The 18,641-nt window shown below is 43.4% G+C and overlaps 2 protein-coding genes across 2 annotated transcripts; one reads left to right on the forward strand and one right to left on the reverse strand.

Moving 5' to 3' along the window:
• The first annotated feature begins 3,125 nt into the window (after positions 1–3,125).
• On the forward strand, positions 3,126–17,011 carry LOC132591594 (vomeronasal type-2 receptor 26-like). Its single transcript, XM_088662533.1, has 3 exons — positions 3,126–3,416; positions 13,567–13,693; positions 16,101–17,011. The coding sequence occupies exons 1-3, from the start codon at positions 3,126–3,128 to the stop codon at positions 17,009–17,011; spliced, it is 1,329 nt and encodes a 442-aa protein (XP_088518659.1).
• LOC148687177 (vomeronasal type-2 receptor 26-like) lies at positions 11,469–13,053 on the reverse strand. Its single transcript, XM_088664260.1, has 2 exons — positions 12,939–13,053; positions 11,469–12,367 (listed from the first exon to the last, which is right to left on the reverse strand). The coding sequence occupies exons 1-2, from the start codon at positions 12,955–12,957 to the stop codon at positions 11,469–11,471; spliced, it is 918 nt and encodes a 305-aa protein (XP_088520386.1). The 5' UTR covers positions 12,958–13,053.
• Positions 17,012–18,641: the final 1,630 nt, after the last annotated feature.

The following is an 18,641-nucleotide window of genomic DNA, read 5'->3' on the forward strand; positions in this document are numbered from 1 at the left end:
TGATCTTGCAAAAGGCGATTTAGTTTCTTCTCATTAGCTGGAACTGCAGTGGAGAGCAGTGCATGGTAGCTTGTGGCACTGTGGTGAAAGCAGAGAGGTGACCGTAGCAAGCATAGCCAGAATGTCTCCCCACATTCTCTTGCTGCTGCTGTTTCAAACACTCCCTGCAGCCTGTCGCAAGCTGAAGGCGAAATGCTCTTTAGGTTTTGCATTGACTCGAACTGACAAATTTAATTATTACAGCCCAGGGGACCACCTCATCAGCGGGGTCATATCTTCAACGAATGCTCTGCGTTTTTCGCACAAATTCCACAATTCTCCTTTTATCTCACTTACCCGGTAAGGAAATATCTCGCAACATATTTAAAGCTCCTTTTCCTGGTTTTGACTCCGTAGGGTCCCCCAATCCTCCTGAAACTCTAACCACCAGACCACACTGTCGCTGCTGCTGAATTTGGTTGTGCTACAGCTCTACCGTAGTAAGTAGAAGCATGTTCATTGTGGAAAATTTAGGTTCCTCCAGAGCATATTTATCAGGTATGGGATGTGGTGGTGGAGGAGAGCCAATATCTTATTTAAATGCATCTTAAATGAAAATAGATCTTAAATTAAAAGAACAGCATGCCTTAAGAGACACAGAATGCTGGTGCTAAAGTTCATGCACCCTTTTTTCCTACAGCAAAGCTCTGGTTGATACCAGCAATGCTTTGATAGCCACGCCACCAACTTCCCCCTTCCTTGGAAGCTATAGCGCTCTCTCTCTACTGCCCCCCCAAGGCATATTACGCCACAACTCCCACCAATACTTTGGGGGGTGTCTGGCAGGAAAAAACTAACATATGTACTGCACAGCCATGAGTTTGCTGCCCTAGACTTTTTTTAAAAAAAACACCCATAAGGAGAAAGCAGGGAAATACTACTTGCTATTATTTTTTGCTGCAATGTGGCTGCCATGTAATGCAATGTTGTTGTTTAGTCGTTTAGTCGTATCTGACTCTTCGTGACCCCATGGACACGCCAGGCACCCCTGTCTTGCACTGCCTCCCACAGTTTGGTCAAACTCATGTTCGTAGCTTCAAGAACACTGTCTAACCATCTCGTCCTCTGTTGTCCCCTTCTCCTTGTGCCCTCAATCTTTCCCAACATCAGGGTCTTTTCCAGGGAGTCTTCTCTTCTCATGAGGTGGCCAAAGTATTGGAGCCTCAGCTTCACGATCTGTCCTTCCAGTGAGCACTCAGGGCTGATTTCCTTCAGAATGGATAGGTTTGATCTTCTTGCAGTCCATGGGACTGTCAAGAGTCTCCTCCAGCACCATAATTCAAAAGCATCAATTCTTCGGCGATCAGCCTTCTTTATGGTCCAGCTCTCCACTTCCATACATCACTACTGGGAAAACCATAGCTTTAACTATACGGACCTTTGTTGGCAAGGTGGTGTCTCTGCTTTTTAAGATGCTGTCTAGGTTTGCCATTGCTTTTCTCCCAAGAAGCAGGTGTCTTTTAATTTCATGACTGCTGTCACCATCTGCAGTGATCATGGAACCCAAGAAAGTAAAATCTCTCACTGCCTCCATTTCTTCCCCTTCTATTTGCCAGGAGGTGATGGGACTAGTGGCCATGATCTTAGTTTTTTTGATGTTGAGCTTCAGACCATATTTTGCACTCTCCTCTTTCACCCTCATTAAAAGGTTCTTTAATTCCTTCTCACTTTCTGCCATCAAGGTTGTGTCATCTGCATATCTGAGGTTGTTGATATTTCTTCCGGCAATCTTAATTCCGGTTTGGGATTCATCCAGCCCCACCTTTTGCATGATGAATTCTGCATATAAGTTAAATAAGCAGGGAGACAATATACAACCTTGCCGTACTCCTTTCCCAATTTTGAACCAATCAGTTGTTCCATATCCAGTTCTAACTGTAGCTTATTGTCTCAAATAGAGATTCATCAGGAGACAGATGAGGTTATCAGGCACTCCCATTTCTTTAAGAGCTTGCCATAGTTTGCTGTGGTTGACACAGTCAAATGCTTTTGCATAGTCAATGAAGCAGAAGTAGATGTTTTTCTGGAACTCTCTAGCTTTCTCCATAATCCAATAATGCAATAACCAGCTTCAAATATCTAAAGGGCTGTCACATGGAGAGAGCAAGCTTGTTTTCTGCTGCTCGGGAGGGTAGGGCATGGACCAAATGATTCAGATGAGAAGAAAGGAGATTCTGACTAAACATCAGGAAGAACTTACTAGTGGTGAGAACTATTTGATAGTTGTGGCAAAACCACATGGACATAAAGACAAAGGACACAGAGATTCAACCAGCAAATCTCTGGGAGGGAAAGTGCGTGCCTCTTCCCCTTCGCCAGATCTTTTTATTACAATATCAAAAGGTTACAAAGATTCAAATCATCCAATAGAATTCATCCTAAATTCTAAAACCCCTCCCAGGTTTCCTCCCACCTTGAATCTGATACTGTTGGGAAGATCTGGAACTAACACCAAGATGCTAAAAAGACTTCCTGAACTTCAAAGAGACTACATCTAAAGACAGGAAAGGGGCCAGGAATTCTTGTAGAGATTAGCACTGTCGTGGTAAAAAAACAGGTTTCACAGGTTTCCAAAGGCAAGCAGGAAGGAAGATTTGCAATTGACCTTTTCTCCCATACAAACACCAAATGGCTATGGCAGCTAGAAGACAAACAGGCACAGATGCCTGATCTTTTGAACTCAGCTTGGAAACGTGATTCCAGCACCAAGAGAAATGGATTTTAGCAAGGAATTTAATTCTCAGAAATCAGAATCCCTCAACCCAGGCAGAAAAAGTCTGTCCGAAGAACCCTTGGTTCTAGACCTCCTTCTCAACCACCACTTGGTTAAGTTTTCCTGGTTTCATACACTAAATTCCTAAAAGAGAACACTACAATAGTGGAATGGACTCCCTCCTTGGAGGTTTTTAAGCAGAGGTTGGATGGCCACCAGTCAGGGATACTTTAGCTGAGATTCCTGAATTGCAGGTCCTTGGATCAGATGAGCCTTGAGGTTCCTTCCAACTCTACAATTTTATGATTATGTTATCTCCAGATGTTTCTGTTAAGTACAGGATGACAATGTGATGCATTTGTTTTGTTGCAGGATGGGAGATGTTAAATACTCGGATATCCTGTCCTTCCTGTTTGCCGTTCATGAGGTCAATCAGAATCCCAGGCTCTTACCCAATATCAGCCTTGGATGCAACATCTATGAGAACTATTTTGATGCTCGAATTACTTATGATGCCATGATAGACATGCTCTCTACTGGGCAGAAGAATGTTCCAAACTACATCTGTGGAAGGGAGAGTAAGCTGGCGGCTGTTATCGAAGGCGTTGACTCTGAAGTCTCTACCCAGATTTCAGACATGTCAAAAAACTATAAAATTCCACAGGTAAATGGGATGGGGGGCGGTTCTGAAATACTGAGGATACAGTGGTAAAGATTAACTGAGTTTCTGAAACAGTTTTCATTTCACTGTATCTGAAGAAGTGTGCATGCACACGAAAGCTCATACCAAAATAAAAACTTAGTTGGTCTTTAAGGTGCTACTGAAGGAATTTTTTTTATTGAGTTTCTGAAAGACTGAGGATACAGTGGTAAAGATTAACTGAGACCAGGGGGGTGGGGCATTGAATTTGGGTATTGTCCATCCAGGCCTGCTGATAGGACTTGTTAGGTGAATCCCCCTGTATTGCTACAGCATGGGAATTAATGGCAGGACAGCAAAGGTGGAATCTGTGAATGTATGTGGTTGCCAAGAAAGTTATAATCATACATCGTGTTGTGTCCGCTTCAGGTTACGTCTTTTCATGTTGCGTCCCGCGGCAACCCGGAAGTACTGGAACGGGTTACTTCCGGGTTTCGCCACTCTTCGGCGCTAGCGCATGCGCGGAAGTGCTAAATTGCGTCGTGTGCATGTGCAAACACGTCGCTTCTAGATGCGAAAGCTTTGAGTTGCGGACGTGCCTCCAGGGTGGATTATGTCTGCAACTCGAGGTTCCATTGTACTTTGAGCAGTTTCAGCTCCTTGGTCTCACGGTGGCTGGCAAGATGTCTGTGAGGAACTTATAAGCAGGGCTAAAGCACAAAAGCATTATTGTGCTGCCATTTCCAGCAACTGGTGTCCAGAAGCATTGCTGCTTCCAGCTGTGGAGCATCGTCATCGTGGCTAGTAGCCACCAATAGCCCTCTCCTCCATGGCTTTGTCTAATTCTCTTCTGAAATATTACAAATTATTATTATTATTATTATTAATTTATTATTTATACCCTGCCCATCTGACTGGGTTTCCCCAGCCACTCTGGGCGGCTTCCAACAGAAATATTAGAATACACTAATTTATTAAAGATTAAAAGCTTCCCTAAACAGGGCTGCCTTCAGATGTCCTCTAAAAGTCTGGTAGTTGTTTTTCTCTTCGACATCTGGTGGGAGGGCGTTCCACAGGTAGAGGGTGCCACTACTGAGAAGGTTCCCTCCCTCCATAAGGTTGACAAGCATTTTCTGGATTAATGTTATGAGTTTGGGGGGGGGGGTGGTCTGGATGGTGCCCCGAGTCCCTTCCAATTCTTGGGATCCAGTATCTATGTATGAGAGCAAGCATGTTCAACCAGTCCCTTTGTCTGGGTAATAGCTCTGGCTGTTGAGTTAAGCACCTCAATGAGCAAAACCAAATTTAATTCCCCTGCCCCAACAAAAGCCAGAGAGCTGTGCATGAGCGGAGCTGGAAGCCGGCTGGAAGCATGCTTGATCCTTGCTAGATCCAAAGCTGCGACTCGTGGAGAGGCAAAATTTTTTTTGGGGGGGGGCTAATGCTGTGAGTCCCTCCCTAGTAACATCAGGTGGTTGTTGTTTAGTTGTTTAGTCGTGTCCGAATCTTCGTGACCCCATGGACCATTGCACGCCAGGCACTCCTGTCTTCCACTGCCTCCCGCAGTTTGGTCAGACTCATGTTGGTAGCTTCGAGAACACTGTCCAACCATCTCGTCCTCTGTCATCCCCTTCTCCTTGTGCCCTCAATCTTTCCCAACATCAGGGTCTTTTCCAAGGATTCATCTCTTCTCATGAGTTGGCCAAAGCCTTCTCCATAATCCAGCGCATTTTTGCTATTTGGTCTCTGGTTCCTCTGCCCCTTCGAAATCCAGCTTGCACTTCTGGGAGTTCTCGGTCCACATACTGCCTAAGCCTGCCTTGTAGAATTTTGAGCATAACCTTGCTAGCGTGTGAAATGAGCGCAATTGTGCGGTAGTTGGAGCATTCTTTGGCACTGCCCTTCTTTGGAATTGGGATGTAGACTGATCTTCTCCAATCCTCTGGCCATTGCTGAGTTTTCCAAACTTGCTGGCATATTGGATGTAGCACCTTAACAGCATCATCTTTTAAAATTTTAAATAGTTCAGCTGGAATATCATCACTTCCACTGGCCTTGTTATTAGCAGTGCTTTCTAAGGCCCATTTGACTTCACTCTCCAAGATGTCTGGCTCAAGGTCAGCAACCACACTACCTGGGGTGTACGAGACCTCCATATCTTTCTGGTATAATTCCTCTGTGTATTCTTGCCACCTCTTCTTGATGTCTTCTGCTTCTCTTAGGTCCTTACCACTTTTGTCCTTTATTATGGTAATCTTTGTACGAAATGTTCCTTTCATATCTCCAATTTTCTTGAACAGATCTCTGGTTTTCCCCATTCTATTGTTTTCCTCTATTTCTTTGCATTGCTCATTTAAGAAGGCCCTCTTGTCTCTCCTTGCTGTTTTTTTGAAATCTGCATTCAGTTTCCTGTATCTTTCACTATCTCCCTCGCATTTTGCTTGCCTCCTCTCCCCCACTATTTGTAAGGCCTCGTTGGACAGCCATTTTGCTTTCTTGCATTTCCTTTTCCTTGGGATGGTTTTCGTTGCTGCCTCCTGTATAATGTTACGAGCCTCCATCCATAGTTCTTCAGGCACTCTGTCCACCAAATCTAAATCCTTAAACCTGTTCCTCACTTCCACTGTGTATTCATAAGGGATTTGATTTAGATTGAATCTTACTGGCCCAGTGGTTTTCCCCACTTACTTCAGTTTAAGCTGGAATTTTGCTATTAGAAGCTGATGATCTGAGCCACAGTCAGCTCCAGGTTTTGTTTTTGCTGACTGTATAGAGCTTCTCCATCTTTGGCTGCATAGAATATAATCAATTGATCCCCTTCATGGATCAATGCCTTGTCGTGGCGAAGGGCCTTGAATAACTCAGAGAAGCTATGAGCTATGCCATGCAGGGCCACCCAAGATGGACAGGTCATAGTGGAGAGTTTTGACTAAACATGGTCCACCTGGAGAAGGAACTGGGAAGCCACTCCAGTATCCCTGCCAAGAAAACTCCATGGACAAAGACAACAGGCATATAAAAGTTATGACGCTGGAAGATGAGCCCCTCAGGTCAGTAGGCGTCCAACATGCTACTGAGGAAGAGCAGAGAACAAGTACAAGTAGATTCAGAACTGATGAAGCAGCTGGGCCAAAGCCGAAAGGTCGCTCAGTTGCGGATATGCCTGGAAGCGAAAGGAAAGTCCGATGCTGTAAAGAAAAATATTGCATAGGAACCTGGAATGTAAGAACCATGGATGAAGGTAAGCTGGATGTGGTCAAAAATGAGATGGCAAGAATAAATATTGACATCCTGGGCAACATCAGACTGTATACATGTGTAAAAAAACACTAACCCATATATCCTGAAGACCCCACATTCTTCACTGATCTTCATTCTAAGGAAACCAAGTTCTCAGCAAGTATAGGAACCCCTGGACTCTCTCACCACTCAGAGATTGGGGTAGCGTGTAAAAACAATGTTAATTTTAGCTGAACAAATAATGTTTTTGGGGGGTTTAAAAATGTAAAAAGTTTGCCATGAAAACTGAACACCCACCTCCTCCATTTCTCACTAGGTCAGCTATGGCTTTTTTGGTGGTGTTTTAAATGATAAAACACTGTTCCCTTTTGTCTACCGGGAGGTCCCAAAAGAAAAGTATCAATATCTGGCAATTGTCAAATTGCTCCTGCATTTCAGATGGACATGGGTCGGTCTTTTTGCTCCAGACTCTGACAGTGGAGAAAGGTTTGTGAAGGCCTTGACCGCAGCGTTCAGCATGAGCGCGATATGTGTTTCTTTCTCAGTCAAAATCACATCGCTGACAACTTTCATGTATAATGTTACAGCAAAGTGGTCACGCCTGCTTTCTGGCTTTCTGGCAGGAAAAGCCAATGTATTTGTTCACTATGCAGATTATGACTCCATGTCGTGCCTAGCCCTCTGGGTTCAACTATCTGCAAAGTCAGTCAAATCAGTTGAAGGGAAAGTTTGGATCTCTACAGTTCTGCTAGACACAACCTTGCGCTTTTCCTACAACATTATCAACCTGCAGTTCATCCATGGTTCTTTGACCTTCGCAATCCAGGCACACAAAAGGCCCAAACATGATGCTCTCCAACCACTTCTCTCTGCTGTCTATCTGTTTGGGGAGAAAGCATTTGCCTGTTTGGATTCAAAGCGCACATTCTCTGTCAAAGGTCGGAAAAGATGTACACAGAAGGACATGTTGATTCCCCGGGAAATGCTTCAAAGAGTCGTATCTCTAGCTGGCTATAGTATTTACAGAACTGTCCAGGCTGTGGCACATGCCTTGAACACTGCATATTCATCCCGATCCAGGAGGCTGGTGATGAAAGGTGGAGGCAGGTGGAAACATCAGAGGGTTCAGCCATGGCAGGTACCCCTTTTCCATTGCAGACATCTCTGCTGAATACTGCAGCGAATCGAGTAATTCTTATAGCCCTCCTCTGGCACCGTGAGGAAAAAAGTGGGATATAGAAATGAAACATATACCGTAAATAATAAAAAGCTGGGTTGGGGGCAACTTGTGGCCCTTCAGATATTGTTGGAATGCAGCTCCCATATTGGATTAGTTTGATGAGATCCAGCAGGGGCAGATCTACTAAGGATAAGGATAATCTTGGAAGGATAAGCTTCCAAGCCCCTCATCCCAGAGGGGTCCCAGAAGTGACTTTAGTCCACATTGTTTAATTGCATCTTGTAGACCCAATTTGATTTGGAATTTGCTACCAAGGAGTGTGGTGGAGTCTCCTCCTTTGGAGGTCTTTAAGCAGAGGCTTGACAGGCATATGTCAAGAATGCTTTGATGGTGTTTCCTGCTTGGCAGGGGGTTGGACTGGATGGCCCTTGTGGTCTCTTCCAACTCTATGATTCTATGATTTGCGTGACTCAAATTGATTAATTTGTTGTTGTGTGTTTTTCAACAATCCCAAAGTTTCAAAGGCGGTAGCACAGCTGTTGTAAAGATGTGGTGATCTGTCGTGGAACCAGTCCATTGAAGAAGAGAACAGTGGTTACCCAGACTTCATTGCTGGTTGCGAAGGGGCTCCCATGACTGTTTAAGGGTCCCCAATAGGGTGATGACTTTTTTACAACCTCATTTCCCTGTATCATAATTTGATGAGCTTTCATTAAAGATTAGATAAAATCTTACTTTCAAAAAACCTCTTGCACAAAATGATTTAAAAATTTCTATTCATCAGTTTTTTTGACCATTTTTGAAGTCACTGTAAGCAGATATAAAATTGAACCCAAGCTTTAGAGTCACATATATACAACATTATATAGGGTCGTCAAACACACAAGGAAGCTTTTTTAAAGCTGCAGTAACAGTATAGACGCCGCTAGAGGGCGATGTTTTGCTACCTCTCCTGTATGTTCTTTTCCCAGGGTCTGCTGGCTGAGTTTTGAGGTCCCAAAAAGGGGTTTTTACCTTGCGCAGGTGACATTTGTATACTCTATGTTGCTAAGAACACTCCCCATTGTGGAATGTTGTGTCCAAATTTGATACAAAATATATAGAGAATTGCTAATACAATTTTATGAAATGGTAAAACGGCATACAAAAAAATTTTAAAACGGTTTGTGCGTAACCTTTTTAAATATTTCAATGGAATATACCTCATTTTAGTCATTAATAGGCAAAAGTTCATCTATTTGTGCTACAGAAAATAATTTTTGAGAAAAAAAAGAAAAAGTCATCTCCCCTAGTCCCCAAAATTTCAGTCAAGCACTGTTCTCCAGCCTGCCTCAGAGGCTGCTGGGAATATCTCCACAGGCTTTCCACTTCCACCTGGACTGAAAGCTGAAATGAGGTGCCCAGAATTTGAAGCCAGAGATGGTCCACCTTCTGCTTACAGAATTCTCTCAAACCAAGCTTATATATTTCAAGGACTCTAATGCTAGTTACTCTTTCTTGAGAAAGAGCTAGAGCGGACCAGTCAGAGCAATTTGTGAATATAGCAGGGGAAATGCGCAGCCTTTGTGAGTCCTGGATCAAAGGAGAATGAGAGCTCAAACTGGGCAGGGCTGGAATATCCAACCTTCTTTTCCTGCTTCCTAAAAGTTGGTGTTTTCTCCATCATTCTAGCTTCACCTTTTCCTGGCAGATGTCCAGCTCTACAATACTTCCGTGGATGGGGCATATTTGGATGAGAATGGGGCCCTGGCAGCTGACTTTGATATTGTGAATGTATTGGCTTTTCCCAATAAAACCACCGTTCAAATGAAGGTTGGCAATATAAAGAGACAAGCATCCGGTCCAGATGTAAATCTCACCATTGACCAGGATGACATTGCGTGGCCCAGGCAATTTCACCAGGTGGGGGAAACCATTTTTAAAATTATCTGTGAGGCTTTCATAATGGGTTGGGATATGGACTCTGATGCAAAAAGGGGCACAGTTCCTACCAAATTTGGTTCCGCTACAGCAACATGCTGACTAGGAATGGAGGAAAGGGAGGACCCACATGCAAGAGATGAAGGCCACACTAGCTCTTGATTCTGATAATTTCACAATATCCAAGGACAACTCAAGGCCTCACAGATGAATGGAGTGAGTAAGCCGTAAGCAGAAGATCCTTCTCTTTTGAACAGGCGAAGGCAGAAAGTCAGTCCTCCAGAATTTATACCAGGGCTGGATCTAGACACATAAAAGAAGCGATTCAGTTGAACACATTGTTAACTTCCTACAGGGAAATCCCGTTGGTGATAAATGGGACTCCACAGTGCCATCTGGTGTCACAATGCTATAACACATATAAAGCATTTTACCTTTATGAACGTAGCTGAGTCCCAGGCCTTACTTGGCTAACTCACTGTTTGCCAAGTACACACAGTCTATGGTAGGGTGCTAGGCCAAGTGTTCGCCTAAGGCTGGGAGATTGTTTGCCCAAATCAAGGAGTTCCCAATAAGAAGTGGCTGGGAATAGCTCTTGAAAGAAACAACCCAGTGGAATTTGCTACCATGGAGTGTGGTGGAGTCTCCTTCTTTGGAGGTCTTTAAGCAGAGGCTTGACAGCCATCTGTCAGGAATGCTTTGATGGTGTTTCCTGCTTGGCAGGGGGTTGGACTGGATGGCCCTTGTGGTCTCTTCCAACTCTATGATTCTATGATTCCTGAGCTGCCATGTCCCCTGCAGCTCTCATCGCATCCCTCACTTTGCGACCTGCTCATTTCCAGTCTCCTTTTTTCTCGCCTGCCACCTTCAGCACACCAGGACTTCTGTGGGCTGCCTCCAGGTGGCATCGGAACACCCAGGGCAGCAATATTCAAGCTGACCCTCTTGATACGCACAGCAGAAAATAAAGAGGTACCAATGGAATATGTTTCTTTTCATTTTGAAAAAACAATGCATAAGTAATTTATTTGTAATACTATCTAAAAAACTTTTTTTCCAACAACAACAATCTTTATTACGGTCCATGTACCCATCAATTCATTTCAAAGCGATACCCAATAAGGACATCCTGCTTTCAGGTTTCAGAAGCATTTTGTTCAGAGTTGGGATCATTGATTCTTGCAACCACCGATCTTTTTTTCTCTTAATGAGCAGCATTCATTATTATTGGATTTTGATAACGATTTCTTATCAGGCAAAACATATAAACAGTATATATCAGGGGTCCCCAAACTAAGGCCCGGGGGCCGGATGTGGCCCAATCGCCTTCTCAATGCGGCCCCCGGACGATCCGGGAATCAGCATGTTTTTACATGAGTAGAATGTGTCCTTTTATTTAAAATGCATCTCTGGGTTATTTGTGGGGCATAGGAATTCGTTCATATTTTATTTCAAAATATAGTCCGGCCCCCCACAAGGTCTGAGGGACAGTGGACCGGCCCCCTGCTGAAAAAGTTTGCTGACCCCTGGTATATATAAACAGTATTCAGAAAAGGTAAATAAACGAACAGTAGTAAGGCTGGAATATGATTCAAATGTTTATTTTGTGTTCTGATTTCCGAAACAATAGCTTCTAAGGAGATACATTCCCAACTCATGTGTCCTGGCTTTATTGCTACCTTGCTGGCTATCAATTGCAAAAAACCAAAAACATATTCTAGGAATCAGGTGCTATATTAAGTCTTTGTAGTCAGGTGCTCCTTTGTATTCAGACTTGGCCTGAGTATGATAATGTAGCACTTGGGAAGGAAGATGCAGCCCAGAAGCCCAGCACTGGAGGCCAACATAGAGAAGATCTGCACGGCCACCATGTACTTCCCCTTGGTGCTCAGATAGGTGTGCACAAAGGACACCCAAACACTGCAGAAGACCAGCATGCTGAAGGTGATCAGCTTGGCTTCATTGAAGGCTGCAGGCAGATTCCTTGCTAGGAAAGCCACCATGAAGCAGATGACAGACAGGAAGCCCATGTAGCCAAGGACAGTGTAGAACATGGCAACAGATCCTTCATTGCACTGCAGGATGATCTCTCCAGCCTGGGAGTGCATGTCAGAGTCTGAGAATGGAGGAGAGGTACCCAGCCAGATGACACAGATGAGAATTTGGATACCGGAACAGGAAATGACAATGGAATTAGCCAGACTCTTTCCCAGCCATCTCCTCACCCGGTTTCCTGGCTTAGTGGCCAGGAAGGCCATCACAACGGTAATAGTTTTGGCCAACAAAGAAGAGACAGCAACTGAGAAGATGATGCCAAAGGCGGTCTGCCTGAGAAGGCAGGTCACTTTCCTTGGCCGGCCTATAAACAGAAAGGAGGACAAAAAGGAAAGGAGGAGGGAGACAAGGAGGATGTAGGAAAGGTCCCTGTTGTTGGCTTTGACTATGGGAGTGTCAAGATATTTAATGAATATTCCTAAAACAAGGCCTGTGATTAAGGACAAAAACAGGACAGTGGAAGCCAAGAGGGTCCCCAGATATTCATCATAGGACAGGAAGGTGATAATTTTGGGGATGCATTGATCTCTGTCCTTGTTAGGGTGTTGATCTTCTGGACATTTGGTGCAGTGGTCTGCATCTGGAAAAAGAAGAGCATCTGCATGAACATATTCATGTACACTAGGGGGGGGGGAAGCACGTCAATTTTGGATCCAGCCATCCCCTACAAATGGAAACAGTGATGGGACTTGCTGTTTCTGCTAATCAACACAGAGTTGGTCCTTTCCATGCAGTTCCCTATTGTAGATACCCCCTTATTCCCCTCCCAAGGAAGAGCTTGGAGTGATCTAGAAGCTCCAAGTTATTAATTGCAGCTACATCTGCTCTCAACCCCAAACCAGGTGTTCTCAGATGGGTGTAATTTACAGAAAAAGGTTCCTTGGAGGAACATGGACTGGAACTCTGGTCTTCCCAGTACAAACCAAACATCCTAGCTACTTTGCCACAATGACTGGTTCAAGGGAGCCTACCAGATGCAGCAACCCTGCCTAATTCTTACAAACTCAAGCCTGTCTCGTTGGTACCTGGAAAGCTTTATTAAGACTATGTAAATCACTGTTGAAACTTTATTAAGATTATGCTTGAATATTCCTCAACCAAGGACATATATTATTGCACTTTTTGCTGCACATTCCTCTGAAGTCTCCTACCTTCCTGAGTGGAGATCATCCCTTCCGCACATGGAGCACATGCATGGCAGCAAATGGGTTTCCCTTCCTGAACCTTCTTGGCATATCCAGGGCGACAGCTTTTGGTACACCTGCCATGAGGATGGGTCTGGCCAGAAAGACAGAAAAGGATCAATGAAGGACTGTTAGCAAGTAACTTCTGGGCCAGTGTACAGTCTCGGTCTATGTGGAGTGCTTCGATGGTGTTTCCTGCTTGGGGGTTAGACTGGATGGCCCTTGTGGTCTCTTTCAACTCTATGATTCTATGATTCTTCATGGAAGAAACTCTAGCTCCAAGAAGCTCTGAGTTTCAGCCCTCTTGAGAGCTGGGCTGGTGTCTTATTCCCTTTTCTTGAGAGGCTTGAGGGCATTGGGCAGCAAAGACAAGCATAACACTAAGGTTCCACTCAGTTTCTATGGCTGCTGCTGCTGCTGCTGCTACTACTACTACTAATTTATTTATCTGCCCCTTTGCAGAATGTCAAGGGCTTTAGATGTGCTTTATATATGTGGTATGTGGTATGTGGTATGTACCTATCCGAAGACTTGCTCCCACGGGCAAAAAAGCCTCCAATACTTTGTGTTTGATGGTCTTTATCTTTGTGGTTAGGCTGTGCCTCGCTCGAGATGTACCAATAGCTGTCTCCCTGGATATGCCCAGGAGGTTCAAGAAGGCAAGCCCTTTTGTTGTTACAGCTGCTCTCCTTGCCCAGAAGGGACCATCTCTGCTCAGGAAGGTAGGTGACTGACTGCTGAGGAAAGGGCCTCTTTCTGGAGAAAGTGTGAAAGTTTCTTAGTAGACCACAAACTTAACATGAGTCAACAGTGTGATGCTGCAGCAGCAGGAAAAAATACATACCAGTAAATAAAACAACTAATGTTATTCTAGGCTAATGATATTCTGGTGTCCAGGTCAAAGGAAGTAATAGCACCTCTCTATTCAGCCTTGGTCAGACGCCACCTGGAGTACTGTTTCCAGTTCTGGGTACCAAAATTTAAGAAGGATATTGGCACGCTGGAACATGTGCAGAGGAGGATAACCAAGTTGTTCAAGGGTCTGGAAACCAAGCCTTATGAGGAACAGGTGAAGGAGTTGGGTATGTTTAGCCCAGAAAAGAGAAAATTAAGAGGAGATATTTTAGTCATGGGGTTGGACTGGGTGACCTTCAGGGTTCCTTCCACCAATTATACAAATCTATGATTCTATGATGGATAAAGTGGGAGGAGACAGGATTAGTTGGGAAAGTTTTCCACTACTAGACCATGTGGTGGTCCATAAGAGATCCTGATTCCAAACCACTTGGATCAAATTAGACCTAATGCTCAGAAGTGGAGGGAAGATACAATACCAAGGGAAGAATGGCAGATGATGTTAATAGAATAAATAGAAATGGCAAGACTGGCAAATAGAATAAGAGATCAGGATAAAAAACTATTTGAGAAAGATTGAAAATGCTTATAGATTATCTGGAGACATACTGTAAACATATTAAAAAGTTAAGAGTAATAGAAAAATACTGAGATATAAAGATGGTGGAAAATACAGGTGAAAATACAGGTGAAAATTAGAATATCGTCGAAAAGTGCATTTATTTCAGTAATGCAGCTTATTCTTTTTTTATTTTTCTTTAATTTTTACAAATGCTTTCTTTTGGAAATTCCACAGTAATAAAACAAATAGTTACAATAATACAAAAATAAACATCGCTATTACATTTCATTAGTTACATTCCATTTATAATTGACCCGCCTAACGACAAATAATTACAATTACAACAAAGAAAGGGTTGACATATCTGGCTTTGCATGTCATGCATCTATCTCATGTATTGGTTTCACCTTTTAAGTTGCATTACTGAAATAAATGCACTTTTCAACGATATTCTAATTTTCCGAGTTACACCTGTAAGATATAGGTAGAAATCAGAATATGGAGTCAAAAAAGAATGTAATAAAATGCACCATGGGAGGAGAGTCAATATTTATTGTGTGGTTTTGTTTTTTTATTTCAAATATTGTAATTGTTTCAAGTGAAAAAGAAAAGAAAAGAAAAGAAAAGAAAGGGCAGGGATCTGATAGGCATAAAAAAAGAAAAAGAAACTTCATGATTAAGAAAATAATTCTGAGGTATAGCCAGCGCTGAAATGAGTCTTCAGTGCCAGCTGAAGACATACTTGCTTCCTCTTGTTTTGTTTTTCCTTGGCAGGCGAATATTTGCTTAAATATTGTTTGCTGGTTTATTAGACTGTAAAGAGTACTATTTTTCCTTCTAATATTTTAAGCATTGTGTTTTTAAAAATCAATTATCTAGCCCACTTTGGGATCGTTGTTAAAATGAAGAGCAGGTAACATACATTTTAAAAATATTTACTAATTCTTTTTAGATGCAGAGCTTTGCACCAAATGTTCTGAAGATCAGCATCCAATTAAAGCCCAAGATCAATGTGTCCCCAAAAATATCACCTTCCTGTCCATTGAAGAATCTTTGGGAATACTCTTGGTTTCCTTGGCCCTATTCTTGTTTTCCATTACAGGCTTTGTGTGAGGCATCTTTGATAAATTTCTTGACACTCCCATAGTCAAAGCCAACAACAGGGACCTCTCCTACATTGCCCTTATCTCCCTCCTGCTTTCCCTTTTGTCCTCCTCCCTCTTCATTGGGAGGCCAAGGGAAAGTGACCTGCCTTCTCCAGATAACGACCTTCAGCATCATCTTCTCAGTTGCCGTCTCTTCTGTGTTGGCAGAAACCATCACTGTGGTGCTGGCCTTCTTGGCCACAAAGCCAGGGAACAGGGTGAGAAGATAGCTGGGGAAAAGTCTGGCCAACTCCATTGTCATTTGCTGCTCCGGTCTTCAAGTGGTCATCTGCACCCATCTGACAACACCTGGTGTTGGGGTGAGAGCAGATGTAGCTGCAATTAACAACTTGGAGCTTCTAGATCACTCTAAGCTCTTCCTTGGGAGGGGAATAAGGGGGTATCTGCACTAGGGACCTACACGGAAAGGACCAACTCTGTGTTGATTAGCAGACACTGCAAGTCCCATCACTATTTCCATTTGTAGGGGGTAGCTGGATTCAAAATGGACCTGCTTTTTTTGCTAGTGTACAGGAATATGTTCATGCAGACACTCTTTTTTTCCAGATGCAGACCACTGCACCAAATGTCCAGAAGATCAACACCCTAACAAGGACAGAGATCAATGCACCCCCAAAATTATCACCTTCCTGTCCTATGATGAATATCTGGGGACCCTCTTGGCTTCCACTGCCCTGTTTTTGTCCTTAATCACAGGCCTTGTTTTAGGAATATTCATTAAATATATTGACACTCCCATTGTCAAAGCCAACAACAGGGACCTTTCCTACATCCTCCTTGTCTCCCTCCTCCTTTCCTTTTTGTCCTCCTTTCTGTTTATAGGCCGGCCAAGGAAAGTGACCTGCCTTCTCAGGCAGACCGCCTTTGGCATCATCTTCTCAGTTGCTGTCTCTTCTTTGTTGGCAAAAACTATTACCGTTGTGATGGCCTTCCTGGCCACTAAGCCAGGAAACCGGGTGAGGAGATGGCTAGGAAAGAGTCTGGCTAATTCCATTGTTATTTCCTGTTCCGGTATCCAAATTCTCATCTGTGTCATCTGGCTGGGTACCTCTCCTCCATACACAGCCTCTGACATGCACTCCCAGGCTGGAGAGATCATCCTGCAATGCAATGAAGGATCTGTTGTCATGTTTTACACTGTCCTCGGCTACATGGGCTTCCTGGCGGCCATCTGCTTTACGGTGGCTTTCCTAGCTAGAAAGCTTCCAGGGTCCTTCAATGAAGCCAAGCTGATCACCTTCAGCATGCTGGTATTCTGCAGTGTTTGGGTGTCTTTTGTGCCCACCTATCTGAGCACCAAGGGGAAGTACATGGTGGCTGTGCAGATCTTCTCTATGTTGGCCTCCAGTGCTGGGCTTCTGGGCTGCATCTTCCTTCTCAAGTGCTACATTATTGTGCTGAGGCCTGATCTGAATACAAAAGAGCATCTCATGATGAAGACAAATGAAGGTGTTTGAAGCTTGTTGTATACTTTTCTGATTTGACTGTGACGAAAACCAGAGCCACAGAAAAGCTGTTTACCTTCCCGCTGCAGCCGTACCTATTTATCTACTTGCACTGGCATGCTTTCAAACTGCTAGTTTGGCAGGAGCTGGTGGTGCTGTGGTCTAAACCACTGAGCCTCTTGGGCTTGCCAATCAGAAGGTTGGCAGTTCGAATCCCCGCGACGGGGTGAGTTCCCGTTGCTCTGTCACAGTTCAGCACAATAATTATGAAACCGGCATACCTGTCTTCAGAAAGTCGCTTTTTTCTCTCTCTCAATTTTATGAAGTGTATTCCGGTACTACATTCACAATTGGGTGATTTACAAAAAAATAGAGTAATATAAAAACATAATTCTGTTAAATGACACCCCCAACTATACCTGCCAAGATGCTGTCAGAGAAATAAGGGACCAGGCCGGAAATTGCAGACCGGAAGTCGCACTGCAGCCATTTTTTTTTTTTTACAAATACTTTTTTATTAAATTTTCCAATTAAAAAAAACAATTCAATTATTTCAATTATATCCAATTATACATATACATATCAATTAAGCCAAATATTATGCCAAATCCTTAAAACAATTTTTTTTCGACTCCCCATGCTCCAAAGTCCTGGGATTTTAAGCAGCTGTTAACATTGCCATCCTAATCCTATTGTCAAAATCTTGCTGTTATCCATCATAGTCCCAATCTTTTCAATAATCCTTCTAGATGTTTTCCTCTCTCTTTTATCTTTCGTCGCAGCTTCTGAGATAAGCATCAAACAAGATTTAACACTGTCCATTTTTCCTGTGTGGGTTTTTTATCCAGTCCAACCTCCCCATAAATCTCTCTTAGTCCAGTATGCCTTTCTTGCCACATCAACAGTCCGACACAAACCAGCGCCATTTTAGGAATCTCGGATTCTATGCACTCTTCTTCCAAACTTCTTATAGATTTTGCACGAGTCCAGCTTTTGGCGTGGAACAGCTGTTTCACATTATGTATAACCTCTTATGATTGACTTACAGCCTTCCTCGTCCTTCAGCTGGTCCCCGCACTCCGAGACTCCCGTTTGGCTGCTACTATCCATCAATTTTCACATACGCCACAACTCAGCGCCATCTTGAGTGCCTCGGGATATACCTTCTTCTTCCAAACTGATTATGAACTTAGCGAGAGAACAGCTTTTTAGCGAGGGGCCGTAATTGATTTATAGCTTTCCTCACCTTTCTGCTGAACCCTGCAGTCCGAGACTCCGATTAAACCACAATTAGCTCTCAGATTCCAAAGACGCCACAGCTCGTAAATCCCACTCGTCAGCGGCATTCAGGCAGTACTGATAAACGTTCCGGGGAGGGAGGGTTTCCAGTTAAAAAAAAACATTTTCTAAAATCATACCAGATGATAATCCTCTATTTAAATAAGATCCAATGCCACACAGTTCATTTCCATTTCTCATTTGTCTAAAATAGTCAGGCAGTCCGTCCAGGAAAGTTATATGTACGTCTTAAAATATGAAAATAGAAAGTTCACTTCCCTTTTCGTTCCGCCCCAGTCATTCTTTTCTCTTGATGAAATACTCTCTCGGCTCTTCTCATTCAGAAGCTGATAAAGTCCTGGCA

Source organism: Zootoca vivipara, chromosome 2 (genome assembly GCF_965207765.1).
Source record: "Zootoca vivipara chromosome 2, rZooViv2.hap1.1, whole genome shotgun sequence".
Taxonomy (NCBI): Eukaryota; Metazoa; Chordata; class Lepidosauria; order Squamata; family Lacertidae; genus Zootoca; species Zootoca vivipara.

Bases quoted from the DNA above. Each gene is read 5' to 3' on its own strand.
- LOC132591594 (XM_088662533.1), top strand. From the start codon at position 3,126: ATGGGAGATGTTAAATACTCGGATATCCTGTCCTTCCTGTTTGCCGTT. The intron at 3,417-13,566 runs GTAAATGGGATG...CTTTGTGGTTAG, and splicing joins AAAACTATAAAATTCCACAG to GCTGTGCCTCGCTCGAGATG. The intron at 13,694-16,100 runs GTAGGTGACTGA...CTTTTTTTCCAG, and splicing joins GACCATCTCTGCTCAGGAAG to ATGCAGACCACTGCACCAAA.